Consider the following 14,962-nt stretch of genomic DNA (forward strand, 5'->3'; position numbering starts at 1 on the left):
CTTGATTTATTCTTGAGAATTGTTTGTTGTAGAAAGAGTAAATGTGGTAGGCAAGAACTTTATTTCTGTAAACCTTTCAGAAGGTTTCAGAAAGGATTTTTTAAAATTCCAGTTTTAGCACTATTACGATTTTTTTTCCTGTTTATAAGATTGACTTCCAAACTTGTATTTTAAATTTGTTGATTGCAAGTGTTTTCATTACATAAACACTGTTCTGCAGCTTGTCTTCTGTGTCCTTGCCAATAAAACAGTGGTAGAATATTGTAATCTTGCACTTTAGCACCAGAGTCAACATCTTTCCATGATGTAAGGCCTGCACGTTATGTTGTAATCCCATCCCTGCTGCCTCAGACCTCTTGTTTTCTCCCTGCTGGTGACTGACACCATCTTCCCACACACTCAACCAGAAAGCCAAGCCCTTCTCTTTATAATTTCTCTCCTTCAGTCCCTTAGATGTAGGGAAATATCATGCTGTTGATTTTGCCTCTCATAAACTCTGGGAATCTCTTCCCTCCTTTCAGTTTCTATTTCTCCCACCCTCTGGGGCCACTACAGTCACCTGCTTACAGGTTTTAGGCTTCTGATCTGGACACTTCCTGTCTGTCTTTTCAGCTACAACTGAAGGACTGGTCATAATCCATCTAACCACACCCACCCTGTCCTTTACAGAACGGATGACAATATGTACAGGGTCTGTCCCTTCCCCCTGCCTCGCTCCCTTTCCCTGCTCATACTCACTCACTCTCTTTCTCTCAGAATAAAATAAATAAGATTAAAAACAAGCAAACAACAAAAAAGCCAGGGATAAGTAAATTGTGGTCCATATCCAAATGCTGCCCAGGTTGGAAAGGGTAGGAATGAAGCAGAAGAATATATGAGAGAGTATATGGCCCCCAAAAGCTAAAATATGTACTCTGACCCTGTACAGAAATGGTATGTAGACTCTTCGTGTCAAAAAAAAAAAAAAAAAAAGAAAAAGAAGAAGTCCTGAGGCACCTGGGTGGCTTAGTTGGTTAAGTGTCTAACTCTTGATTTTGGTTCAGGTCATGATATCAGGGTCATGGAATCAAGCTCCGCATTGGGGTCTGCTCCAAGAATGGAGTCTGCTTAAGATTCTCTCTCCTTCTGAGGCACCTGGGTGGCTCAGTGGGTTAAGCCTCTGCCTTTGGCTCAGGTCATGATCTCAGGGTCCTGGAATCGAGCCCCACATCCGGCTCTCTGCTCAGCGGGAAGCCTGCTTCCCTCTCTATCTCTGCCTGCCTCTCTGCCTACTTGTGATCTCTGTCTGTCAAATAAATAAATAAAATCTTTAAAAAAAAAAAAAAAAAGATTCTCCTTCTCCCCCTCCCTTCCTCTATCTTAAAAAAAAAAGAAGTCCCTAGCTTGTTCAGGAATGGGACCTTTTTTGAATAATGTAATTCACCTTTTTAGAGGAAGAAAATAGCATTACTGATAAAATGTTTCAGTGATTTTCTTGATAAATTGATAGGATTAAGATTTGTTCTCAGAAACCAGTCTTCCACCTACTCACTTGACTGTCAGTCAAGAATCCACTGTTCTCAACTAAACATTCTTTCTGCATCTAGTCCCTAGGCTAGCAATGATTGCATAACCATTTTCAGCTACAAAACATCCATACTGTGGTACCTGGGTGGCTCAGTCGGTTAAGCATCTACCTTTGGCTCAGGTTATGATCTCCAGGTCCTGGGATTGAGCCCCGCATCGGGTTCTCTGCTCAGTGGGGAGTCTGCTTCTGTGGTCTCTCTCTTTCTCTCTCAAGTAAATAAATTTTTAAAATTTAAAAAAAAAAATTAAAAAAATAAAATGTCCATACTGAGAGCCTTTGGGTTGGCTTTTAAGAGGTCTTTTCCTTTGCATTAGGATTATAATAAAACTTTGATATATGTTTATAACTGTTACATTTTCTTTCTTAAAACTGGTGGCAGCTTTGAAATTTATGTTTTCTTTTTTTTTTTTAAGATTCTGTTTTTAAATAATCTCTGCACCCGATGTGGGGCTCAGATTTACAACCCCAGGATCAAGAATTGCATGCTCCACCAGCTGAGCCAGCCAGGTACCCCTGGTTTTGGAGTTTTAGAAAAATTCTTTTAGAAACCTGTAGCCAGAAAACAAGTTACCTCTAAAAGAACCACAACAAAAGACTTGAGACTTCTCTTCTGTCACACCAGATGCCGAAGATAGCATCTCTGAAGGAGAATGTTGTGACTCCAGATTCAGCCAAGTGAATCCTGTCAAGGGCAAAAACAACAGAAAGATATTTCCAGATAGCATAGACTAAAAAAAAAACAAAACAACACAAAAAAACCCCCACTTACCTTTTCTGGGAAAGTGACTTCAGATTGCATTTCAGCTACCTGGGGGGATGTAGGAAGATAAACTATAGAACAGAGAAGTTGTGGTTTAAAACAGACCGGAGGTGAGCAGTCAAACCATTTAATCTCAGAGTTAAGTTTAGATAACTCATTATAGTTATAAATATTAACGAAAGTGTGAAGAACAAGACTGTTGTATGGGGAACCACCTCCTTTTCCACTCAGATCTAAGAATCCCAGGGCTTCTCAAATGTGATAACTCAATCCCGGAGGGCTGGGTGGTCCCAGCAAGGAGCACATGTAGGACATGACCAAGGAACAAACGAGGAGGCTCCAAAATTCTAGCGATTCCCCCACAGGAGGCAGCTACTGCACGGAGCTGCATGTAACCCACAAAAAATAAAATTCCCCTCAGTGGGTTTTACTGACTTGAAATTCAGATGAGCACAAGCAAAACTGAGAACTATCTGTACAAAAGACAGCTGAAGGTCAGTGCAAGGCGGGGTTCTGTGACCTTCAGGAGAGCTTCCACTGACAGCAGCAACGTGACAAGGACTGGAAATACTCCGTTCCTAAAGCCAGCTCTTTCTCTGCGGTTGTGGTTGTCCTGTTAAGAGGAGTCATGCGACGGTTGTCTGTTGTATCAGTGGGCCTACTGTTTTTCCCCTCTGCAGTTTTAGGAGAAACGAAATTTTTGTCAGTCACTGGAATTTGGAAAAATATCTGTAAAATAAAGTTTTACAGATCAATGGTTACATGCCAAAAATTATAAATATATGCTCATGATGAAAGAAACCAGGGGAACACCATAGTGAGACATAGTATAGTGGTTCAGTGGACGCCTCGCCTTCCTCTCTGCCTTGGGGGCCGCGGACTGCCCTTTGCCTTGTAGAGGTGTCTCTTCTGTGTAAGCTAGAATTAGTTCCACCCCAGCTGGTTTCTCTTCTCTGTGTAGCTGGGCAAGAGAACTTTCCACTGCCCCTGGGGAGGGGGGAGGGAGTGCAGAATATACCCTTTGGGTTTTCCGGGCTCCCACGGCCGTGGTGTTTTTCTTGCCTGATGACAGTTCAGCCCTCTGTGCTCTGTTCGGGTATGTCAGCTCAAAGGTCGACAAGTTCCACGTGTTTCAGGAAGGCCTGTGGCACCTATGCTCAGTTTCAAAGGCAGATGCAGATGTCCCCTAGTTTTTTTTTCTTCTTGTGGCTTTTCTTCAGTGGCAGTCAGGTGGGTCATGTTTGGGGAGGGATTGGTAACACCACCTATGTTGCTGTCTCCATCCTGCCCCAACATTCTCCATTCTCCTGTAAAGTTCTCTGCAATAGGAGTCTCATGATTAAACACTCCTTTTATCAAAACTAAAATTTCAGAAGCTTTTCTGTACACTTTGCCTTTCTTTGATCATCTGATTTGCATGTATTTATTATTCTAGGTTGGCGACAGAGATGATTCTAATCTTTATATAAATGTGAAGCTGAAGGCTGCTGAAGAGGTAAAGCCCGGAACAGCTGTCACCCCCACCCCAGCTCTAGTCGGTGACACCTTGCCCTTTACACCCCTCCTTGTAAAACTGTCACTGCCCAGACCTGAGTTTCTCAGTTTTGCAAGATAGAAATGCGGACTTAAGCTGCAGTCTCTGGTTTGCACTTGGATGTCTCTAATCAGTGATCCCTAGACTTCCCCAAAAGCAGGGACGGTGGACTCAAAATTGCTTGAGTGCAGTGGTGACAGTGAGCAAGTAAAGGGTGAATGGGTCAAAATGAGAGACTGGTTCTTCAGAACATACGAGGCTGAAATGGTGACTAAGGCCCCCAGATTTGATTCAGTCATCGTGGTTAAAAGAAATGGGCCCATGCCTCACGTTCTCTTGCCACTTACCTGTTTTAAATGTCCGTTTTTGCAGATTGGGATCAAAGCCACACACATTAAGTTACCAAGAACGGCCACAGAATCTGAGGTGAGTGACAGATTGATAAGAGGGCAGCTAAAGTGCTGGATCCTCTCTGGATTTGGGGTTAGCGGAATTTTAGGGGTTGGTACACTGGCCATAGGAAGGACCTCGAGGAATTTCTTTCTTCACGGACTGACTCTGTCTCCAGAAAATCTTTGCAAACACCTGCGGAGTAAATGGTGCCATCCTAGGGCATGGCGGCTTTGTACTCCATGCCTGCTTGGGGTGTCATGTGCTTCAGACCCCCTGCAGTGTTCGCTGAAAACTGATCCTGGGCCTGTAGCTGTTTGCCTTTTAGAAACCAATACGTATTCCATTTCTGTGATGTTCAAGAATAGGCTGAACAGGGACGCCTGGGTGGCTCAGTTGGTTAGGCGGCTGACTTCGGCTCAGGTCATGATCCCGGTGTCCTGGGATCGAGTCCCACATCGGGCTCCTTGCTCGGTGGGGAGCCCGCTTCTCCCTCTGCCTCTGCCTGCCATTCTGTCTGCCTATGCTCGCTCTCTCTCCCTCTCTCTCTGACAAATAAATAAAATCTTAAAAAAAAAAAAAAAGAATAGGCTGAACAGATCATCAGCGATTAAAGTTGAAACTGTGGTTTCCGGAGGGTGGAGGGAGTAACAGTGAAGGAGCAGGTGAGGAAAAGAACTTTCTGAGGTCATGAAAATGTCCTACATCTGTGCCGTCCAGTGGGGTAGCTACTAGCCCCCAGGGGCTATGTCATTAAAATGAAATGCAGTGTAGAATTCAGTTCCTTAGTTGTGCTAGCCACATTTCAAGTATTCCTTCACCACTACTGTATGGTAAATGTGCGTGATGGCACATTCCTGTCTTCACAGAACTCCTGATTGGCGTGAGTAACGTGGGTATTACTGTTGAAGTTCTTATTAGCTCTTTTGATGAATTTCTTACCAGACCCTGAAGATTACATCTGGTGTTAGAGTTGCTCTCAGGTTCAAGGGGAGCTTCCTGGGGGAAGATGGAGCGACTGAAAAGCGTTTCTCCCTCTTTTTGGTTTCTAACATACAAATGGTGTGCGGTACTACTTTTAGGTGTTCAAGTACGTTATGTCACTGAATGAAGACCTCACTGTACATGGTTTCATAGTGCAGCTGCCTTTAGATTCAGAGAACCCCATTAACACTGAAGCGGTGGTCAATGCGATTGTACCTGAAAAGGATGTGGATGGGTGAGTGAGCCTTGGCTCTCCATGTCATGTTGCACAATTCCAATTATATTTCAGTTTTGGGAACAAACCATATGTGCATCTAAAAAGCAGAGACATCTACTTACTTTCTTTTCCCCCTTCATTGCTTTCATTGACTTAGGTTAACTAGCATCAGTGCTGGAAAACTTGCTAGAGGTGACCTAAATGACTGTTTCATCCCTTGTACGCCTAAAGGATGCTTGGAACTCATCAAGGAGACAGGTAAAGACAAATGAATGAAAACAAAGCACCATTTCTTGGGCTTGGTCTTGACACATGGAGGCAAGGAGGAGGTACCCTGTGGGCCCTAAATAAAGGGACTTGATTGGGTCAAGGACCTGTCAATTGGGAGCTTTACCTAAATTCTCAATTTTCTCAACAGCTCTATGAACTAGGTACTATTACTACTCAACAGCTTGAGAAAACAGCTCAGAGAGATGCATAACTTGTCCAACAGGTAGCAGAGGCAAGATTTGAACTCAGGGTTATTTGAGTTCAAAGAAATTTATTTTTTATGAAAAAATAACATCGAATAATAAGGATTCAGACAAAAGGATAAGTCCCAACCCCCCAAGTGGGCCCTGAGTCTTCATAATAGTTTGAGGACTCGACAGATGGCTGGAAACAGATCTCTTGAACAGTTGGCCATGCTACCCCATTACCTAGTCAACATCTTGGTATTTTAATTTCATCATGAACACTTTTTGCAGAGGTTATTTTTTACAAGGAAATGTGTCCTATTTAAAGGAAGTGGATCAGAAGTTTTAAGTGGAAAGTGTTGGCCAATGTAAATGAAAGTTTTCTGTGGTTGGAAGAAAAGGTCAGGCTATAAGCCTGGGGACAGTTATTACCGTTTAGTCCTACAACTAAATTTATACTCCAGCATATTTAGCAAACTGTATTACAACTTGATAGAAACAAATCCCCTGAGCCACAGCAGCTGTAGGCTTCCCACTTTTATTAATAGTGAAGCTGTTTCCCCTAATGCAGCTTCAAGTTCTTTGCTGAATCCTAAGACGTGTAGAGTAAAGTACCTTTTAAACACTTCACACTTCAAGGGCTTTACTTCTAGGCATTCATCATGTTAACATTATGTAGAAGCTTACCTTTTTAAAATAAATTAATGTTATACAAGAAGCACAGTTTAAACACAACCCACCTTGGGGTGCCTGGGTGGCTCAGGCAGTTGAGTGTCCAACTCTTGGTTTCTGTTTGGCTCATGGGCTCAGGGTCATGGTTCAAGCACTGTGTTGGGCTCTGTGCTCAGCGTGGGGTCTGCTTGGGATTTTCTCCCTCTCCCTTTGTCTCTCCCCCTGCTCATGCTCTCTCTCTCTCTCTCACACATGAATAAATAAATCTTTAAAAAAATAAAAATAAAATAAACACAACCCGCCTTAAGCAAGAGTTCACTTCAACTGGACTGGGTAGAGGGGCTCAGGCCTTCAGGATCTTACCCCTGCTTGCTTCTGTGTGGTGGCTCCTTGGGCTCTCCTTGATGGCCCAGAGAAGTTCCAGCCTAGTGCCTCATAGGTCAGGGGCAGAAATGTGGGTGAGCACCCAAACCATCTCTTAAATAGAATATGTCAGTCCTGACAAGGATATTGTGATAGTGCCGGAAGAATGGATGCTGAGTAAACAAAAGAAATCTTTCTGCTACATTTAAAGTTCCCCTTTATCACTTCCCTGCAAATAGCCCTGTGGCTCAGGCCCTATGCCAAAGGAGAAATGTGGATGAGGAACAGCATAAATAAACTTAGCAGAGCTGGAAGGACTTACTGATCCTCATCTAATTGCCTTTGCTTCCCTCCAGCCCATCACATGCCCCCTATTTGTTATAACTATTTTTCCCACGTAAGTAAATCTACTGTCTTCTTCCATATGGCCATTTAGCCGTATGTCAGGATTTCTTTTTACTTTGAGTGTAGGTTTTCTTCCCACTCCCTATGACTCAATGAATGGATCTTGGCTTCGGCTGCTCCCAAAAACCCACAGCAAGCAAGAAGGACACAGTACAAGTCCCAACTTGTCATTGAAATCCTAGAGTTGAGAGTATTATTGCCAAGGAAGGGATGTTTTTAGGAAGATTTCTGTTTGATGCTAAGAACCCATTTTTGTGCGCTTGTTCTGCGTTTTCCCATTTAAGTGGCATGTGAAGAGGGCAGTTTCTGCCAGTGCTCTGACTCAGCCTGGTCTTCTTTCAGGGGTACAGATCGCTGGAAGGCACGCGGTGGTGGTCGGGCGCAGTAAGATAGTCGGAGCCCCCATGCATGACTTGCTTCTGTGGAACCATGCCACGGTGACCACCTGCCACTCCAAGACTGCCAATCTAGGCGAAGAGGTCAGGGGGCCAGAGAGCCGTGGGAGCGTGTGTGTGTGTGTGTGTGTGTGTGTGTGTGTGCATGTGCACGTGTGTGGTAGGTCTTCTTACTTGATGGAAACAGCTGACGTTTAAGTGCCAAACACTACCATGTCCTTTACCTCATTCAGTATTTCACTGAACCCCTGTGGCCATTTTCTGGTTTCTTGTCTCATCTTACATGACAAAGAAACAAATTCCAGTTACAAGACCTGCCCGTCATGTAGCTGGTGTTCTGATCATACTGTTTTTGTAGCAGCCTGCATGGTGGTTGATAGGGATGAGCAATACAGAAACGGGGGTGGAGCCCAGCAGCCAGATTGCAGGTGTGCAACAGAGTGGTGATCTCAGGCGGAGGTGCTCCAGAGAGACCTGTGGACAGCGGTCCTGTGACATCCGTCGCATCTTGTTCTTGACCCTGCATTGGATTCCTAAGCCCAGGAATCCTCACCTGTACCTGTCTGTGTTGATAGCGCACCTTCTCTTTTAATTCTCCCCAAGCGGCGTTCTGTGTGAGGTGCTGGTCCCGGTACCCCGTAGGAGAGGGAGCCCTCCCAGCATCACGTAATTCAGAACCAGGCCTCCGGCTCCGAGCCCATTCCCCTCCTGGCCCTGCATGTTTTCATCACATTCCCCACACAGGAAGATGTCTAGTACCGGGGAGCATTTCGTCATGTGTGGGAACAAGCACCACCCACGAAGGGCCGGCAGAGATGGTGTGCGGCCTGCATAGAGCAGCTGGTGACGGTGAACAGTGTCATGCAAAGCTTAGTCTGCTGCACTTCCAGATTGTTGTTTTTGGTTTTGGTTTTATTGTTCCACCATGTAATTTCTGAAGTCAAAACCTTCTTTCCCTAGGTAAATAAAGGCGACATCCTGGTGGTTGCAACTGGTCAGCCGGAAATGGTCAAAGGGGAGTGGATCAAACCTGGGGCAATAGTCATCGACTGCGGGATCAATTATGTCCCCGGTGAGTGCTGCTGGAGAATGAAGGTCGTTTCTGAGGGTGGGGTGGGCGGAGAGCAACATCTGGGTCATTGAATGAAGCCTACGGGGAGAACCCCTTGTCCCATTTCCGGCGTGAAGAGCTCAGGCTCAGAGCAGGTGTCCTGCCCGTGGTGCAGATAGTTGGTAGATAGCATTGTGGCCAGCAGGACAGCAGAGCTCAGGATTTTAGCCACTGTGCTGTGCCTTTCCCAGAGTGACTTTGTCGGAGGAGAGGGTGGGAGGGGCAGATCTCACTCACCCTTCGCGTACAGATCCCCCTTTATTTTTAACAAAAGATGAATGTATTTAAGATATAGTGTCTTTACGGGGTGCTGTGTAATTCCAGGAGAGGGGCTCACTTCACCAAGAGTCTTCTAGGAGGGCATTACAATGAAGACGTTGGACCCAGGCTCTTCTAGGCAGCGACAGTCAAGCCGGCCCACTGTCCTTGCCTCCCAGTCAGTCCCTATAATCTGATCAGTTTTTAAATACCAGAAGGTTTTTCCTTTCTTCTGTCATCGATGTCCCCGAGGAGTGCTGCCCTCTCAGGTGGATGCGCGGCTGCGAATCACTTATTGATCTCCTGCCACCTGCTGACTCCCACTCACATCCATCTGCATGTTCTTGCCGTGTTCGTGGGTCTGCATGTGGAGCGTCTTCCTCCCACGCCGCTTGTCAAACTGCTTAGCCCACACTAGCTGCAGCCGCCTCTGGGCCTTTGTTCTCGCACCACTTGGTGAACCCCTGTCTTGAATGGTTGTAAAGCGGACCCCGTGCCCTTCTCTGCACATGCCTTGTTTGTCCTTGGCGGCGTCTACACCCGACTCCTCCGTGCAGTAGGCTGTTGCTTCATCGTGAAATTCTCAAACATAAAATTTCACAGTCTGATACAGTGAATCCTTGTATACGTGCCTCGCAGATTCGAGAAAAGAGAGTCTTCAATCAGACAACCGTTTCTGTGCATCAGGTGCCACGTGGGCTCCGTGATCAGATAAAGCCTGACTTTGATCTTCAATTTTAACCCCTCTCTTCCCACCTCTCTGCCCAGAATGCCCCTTCTTCTTTCTAAACCTGGTCTGATTTCCCTTCAGTAAGGAATAATCTCCTGCTCTCCCTCCCTTCCTTCCTGGAGAACTGGGTGTCTCTTTCATTGCGGTGGGGGGGGCGGGTATCCTGTGTGGTCCTCCCCCCGTGGGGCGTGGTCTCTGCTCCAGCTGGTCTGGCTTTCTGCCTTCTAAGTGCTGGCACTCAACACCTGTTGAATTGTCAAAGGACTTAGAGCTAGAAGAGTGTTTTTTCTCCCTTCCCGTCTGAGACTTGGAGCATAGACACTAAGCTGCCAGGGACATTAGTCACTGTCAAGCCTTCAGCAGTTTTAACCTCCCTCCCACTCTTTCTACCATGCTTTTAAGACAGTAGCTCATAATTGATCACTCATTTTCTTATAGTGTAATTATCTAATGGGTGATAAAGAAATTGCTCTCCTACAACTCCTTACTTTGAGTACTTGTGATACGACATTCAGGCTCATTCTGTTTAAAACCTGTATCTTCTGTATCATATTTCTGCTTTTTGTTTTTTGGTTTTTGTTTTTTGTTTTTTTTTGTTGTTTGGGTTTTTTTTTGTTTGTTTGTTTGTTTGTTTTTTGGACTAGATTTGAGGGAGAGAAGAAAAAAGCCTGGTTGGGAACCTTGAGTCTTACAGAGAGGTATAAAATGTTCACTTAAACATTAAACTCACTGTCCTGTTCACATTTATTCTTCACATAGATGGTGAAATGTAAATAAGACCTAATCAATATCTGGTCAGCTGTAGAGGTATATAAACAAGTAACTTTTGATAAGGCTGGATATTATCATCTCCTTCTCCAGTTGTCTTTAGTAAGCCAAGTAGGAAGAACACTTTGACGTGTTTCGTTGGCCAGTATTTCTGCTTTGCACTTGAATCTTAAAAGTATTCCTTTTTTTTTCCCTCGAAAAAAAAGAATATATACTTTAATTCATTCTTTTTTTTTTTAAGATTTTATTTATTTATTTGACAGACAGAGATAACAAGTAGGCGGAGAGGCCGGCAGAGAGAGAGGGGGAAGCAGGCTCCCCGCGGAGCAGAGAGCCTGATTCGGGGCTCGATCCCATGACCCTGGGAATCATGACCTGAGCTGAAGGCAGAGGCTTTAACCCACTGAGCCACCCAGGGGCCCCTTTAATTCATTCTTAATCTGGTAAATGCTTTAGGATGTTATCCATGAGGGGACCAGGCGAATGATTTAAATAATCAAATTTAATATGAGTCAAGATGTGGTCCAGTTACAGAACATGGTGCCTTGAAAAAGCACTTGCAAAAAAGAATTGTTGGTTCTTCTAGTGCACCCACTGGTCTGTAACTCAGTGATGGGACTCTGTAGCTGGAATTCCCATGAAAGGGGAATTCTGGGGCTGGGCTAGGGCTGGGCTAGATAATCAGAATGTTGGTTGGTTACTGAAGTCATACACCTAGATTGAGAATGGTCGCTTTTTTTGTTGACGACATCATACTTGACATGAAACACTGGACACCTACCAGCGGGCATTCCAGTCGACCATGATGGTGTTTGTTTAAGGAGCAAAATAGCCCCCTTCGTGCGGCAGTTAGTTGTGTGGTAACTGATATGTCTCCTATATGTGGAGATACTAAAATCACTACCACAAATACAGAGGGGTGCAACGTATTTTAAGCTCATGTCTGTGTTAGCCTCTTGAGACCTGTACGAAGGGCAGACCCTTAGCCATAGCTCCTCGGTGTTTCAAAGCAACTCTGGGGTTCTGAGAGGAAGTGTTCTGTTTCTAGAAACCTGACACTACCCCAAGGAGCTAGCTGTATTTGTTAGCTCCTTAAAGTACATTTAGAAAATATCTTCTGTCTCTAGGATGAGAAGAGAAACCTTTATGTTTAGAGAATGCTTTTCCAATTTCACACATCCACATGATCTTTCACTTGATTCTTTGCAAGCTTGGGAAATAGGTAGTGTGAGTCCTTCTTGTCGTCTTTGGGCTTCCGATCAGTAAGGAGCTCCCAGGGGCTGAGAACTGGCAGTTAGTAGAAGAGCTGATTCTAGAACTTCCGTCTCTTGAGTCTGACTCTTTGGTCATACCCTAATGTTGGCTCTCTCACTTGAGGGGATCCGCTCAAAGACAAGTGGTGAAATGGCTAAGATCCTCCGAGATCCTGCCTGGGGAGCCTTAGAGCTGCAAGGCTGGTTCTGTCCCCCAGCCCCTCCCGGAAGTGCCCTGAAGCCAAGTGTAGGATGTACTTTGAGTGAGCAGTGATGCATCACTGGGTTTTGTTCTCTTGAATAGCTATTCTTTGCTGGTAAGATTTGTAGTTGTTCTTGTATCCTTTTAAGGGAAGTGTAATTATATTCTTTGCCTTTTGCATACATTTAAGTAGCTGCTTGTCTTTGGAATTGGATGTTGAATTGTTCCTCCAACTCACGCATGGAGCTTACAAAATGCTGACAGTTGCTGTAGAAACGGTATCTGGCAGCTGTGGCATAGTTGGAGCTTTGTGCACCCAAAAAATTCCTTTGTAGGCCTCGGCAAATTAACATTTTAAAAGGCGCTCATTATATAGTGGGTAGTTGGTTTTAAGAATAAAAAACACTTGGTATTTTATTTGCCACCTGACTGCAAAAGGATTCTCCTGGTCCTGAAAAACCACTTAAGCACCTTGTGAATTTTTGCAGGTAAAATGAGTTTCTACCTCAAAAATAACAAACACCTGTCATCTTATCGCTTTGAAGTCAAATAGGTGCTCGAGCCCTGATGGGACTACACACCCTGAACTCTACTCAGTTTTTGGCACAAGCTATGATAATTGATCACTTAACTTGGAAATAAACACCAGAATTTACAATTCTGAGACCTTGCTTTGATTTTTTTTCCCCCCTTGACTAGATGATACAAAACCAAATGGGAAAAAAGTGGTGGGTGATGTGGCCTACAAAGAGGCCAAAGAGAGGGCAGGTTTCATCACTCCGGTTCCTGGCGGCGTGGGGCCCATGACCGTGGCAATGCTGATGCAGGTGCGTGTGAGTTAAAGTTTCTCTACTGAGGGTAACTGGACTCACCATGGTATCATTTCGCAGTATATACAGATAGTGAATTGTTGTGTTGTGTACCTGAAACTAACGTTATAGGTCAGTCAGACCTCCATAAAAAAAGTTTCTGTAATAGTTGTAAAAAGCTGACGGAATTCAAGTTACTGTTTTTTTCCCCAAGTAGAAACTTAATCAGAAGTAAGGATGCAAATCTATCGAAGGGGAAAGAAAAGGGACTGTTAGAACAGAGATAGGGAAGCTGTCATATTAATAGAGGAAGGTAAGGATGACACAACACGAATTTACTTGGGAGTAGAAGAACCTCAGAAAAAGTTTGTCTTGCTTGCCCTTAATACACACATCAGCTGTGGGGGCGTGAGGCCGGCAGCCCAGGGCATCGTACATGCTTGTAGGTTCTTGCTTAGGGTTGAAGCGCGTTTATAGGTGGATCATAAAGCCGTTCATTTTGTGGTTAAACTGGAATGACCTGGGACTTGGGATTGAGGTGGAGGTTAAAATAATCACTTCTTTTAAGTTCCGTTTGTGACATTTTGTTTAGAGCACGGTAGAGAGCGCAGAGCGTTTCTTGGAGAAATTTAAGCCAGGAAAGTGGAGGATTCAGTATAACAACCTTAACCTCAAGGTTCCTGTTCCAAGGTAAAAATAAAATTTTGCTGGTTTAAAACTTTGTGGATTATCTGTGTTCAGCTGATAAGCGGCGTCAGGGGTCGGGGAGGAGTGTTCCTAGGAGGGGATTGATTAAATTCAGTGAGTTAAAGATTAATACATGTTTTTTGTATGTTTTTTTCCTGCATTTCTTTTAAGTGACATTGACATATCAAGATCTTGCAAGCCGAAGCCCATTGGCAGCCTTGCTCGGGAAATTGGTCTGCTGTCTGAGGAGGTCGAATTGTACGGTGAGACAAAGGCCAAGGTTCTGCTGTCCGCACTGGAGCGCCTGAAGCACCAACCTGACGGGAAATACGTGGTGGTGACTGGGTAGGGACATTCTTCCTTCGTTCATCGAGCCATCATCCTGATTGTCATTAACGAAGGTTACATTTGCTCTCACCATATGTGTGTCAAGCTTTGTTTCGCTTGGTTTTAGCATTTTCACTTGTGTTCAGTCTTAATCGATTCTTATAGCATCCCTGTGAGGTAATTCAGAGTAGATTATAGCCCTTTGGAGAAGAGAACATTTGTCAGGGTTATCCATCTAGTAGGTGAAAGAGTTGAGTTTTAAAAGCTTTTTTTTTTAAAACCCCAAATTCATTAATTCATTAGATGTATTGAGCATTTATTTTTATTGTTTGGCTGAGGTACATACAAAAACTAGTTTTTGAGATTAAATTGAGATATTAAAGTTAAAGCAGTGCTTCTCTACAAGATAAAATGTATTTCCTGCTCACAGTGAAAAGAGCTCAAATACATCAATCATTTTAAAAATTACCATGTTCCGGAAACTTCAACTAAGACTCTTGGGAAAGATTCTTTTCTGGTCTTTCGTCTTTGTTACCATTCAGATTAAGAGTCATTCTCTAGGATTTGTTAGGTCTGACTTAGTGATTCGCATAAATTTAATTCATATTAATTTAATTTTCCTCTCTTGCTTTCATCTTGAAGGATCACCCCAACACCCCTGGGAGAAGGGAAGAGCACGACCACCATTGGGCTGGTGCAAGCCCTTGGTGCCCATCTGTCTCAGAACGTCTTTGCGTGTGTGCGACAGCCTTCTCAGGGCCCCACCTTTGGAATAAAAGGTATTACTAGGACTAGACTTTGGGTGGCCAGAGGGCACTGCTTCTGCTTCCATCCTCCCTGGCCGACTTGACCCATGAGTGCCTGTGGAGCCTTCACTCATTTAGACATCAGGAATGTCCTGACACACACACCCCCCTCCGCCGGTCACAATCATCCCAGCTCTTGCTGTCAGTATTTGACTCTGCACAGGGGTTCCCTGGTGGGGGTTACGATATAGCTAGGGGTGATTTTATATGACTAAGAGTCAACTGTCACAGTAACAATAAAGGTAATCATAGCTCATCATACGGCTCAT

General features: G+C 44.4%; 1 protein-coding gene across 1 annotated transcript in view; it reads left to right on the top strand.

Moving 5' to 3' along the window:
• Window positions 1-14,962, top strand: part of MTHFD1 (methylenetetrahydrofolate dehydrogenase, cyclohydrolase and formyltetrahydrofolate synthetase 1) — a 58,301-nt gene that overhangs the window by 19,241 nt on the left and 24,098 nt on the right. The window contains exons 3-12 of the mRNA XM_047735402.1: window positions 3,763-3,822; window positions 4,234-4,287; window positions 5,334-5,470; window positions 5,610-5,710; window positions 7,690-7,826; window positions 8,703-8,814; window positions 12,764-12,891; window positions 13,466-13,563; window positions 13,732-13,905; window positions 14,530-14,666. Of these exons, the coding sequence (XP_047591358.1) occupies window positions 3,763-3,822; window positions 4,234-4,287; window positions 5,334-5,470; window positions 5,610-5,710; window positions 7,690-7,826; window positions 8,703-8,814; window positions 12,764-12,891; window positions 13,466-13,563; window positions 13,732-13,905; window positions 14,530-14,666 (1,138 nt within the window). The remainder of the gene's footprint in view (window positions 1-3,762; window positions 3,823-4,233; window positions 4,288-5,333; window positions 5,471-5,609; window positions 5,711-7,689; window positions 7,827-8,702; window positions 8,815-12,763; window positions 12,892-13,465; window positions 13,564-13,731; window positions 13,906-14,529; window positions 14,667-14,962) is intronic.

The sequence above is a fragment of the Lutra lutra genome, chromosome 7 (assembly GCF_902655055.1).
Source record: "Lutra lutra chromosome 7, mLutLut1.2, whole genome shotgun sequence".
NCBI lineage: Eukaryota > Metazoa > Chordata > Mammalia > Carnivora > Mustelidae > Lutra > Lutra lutra.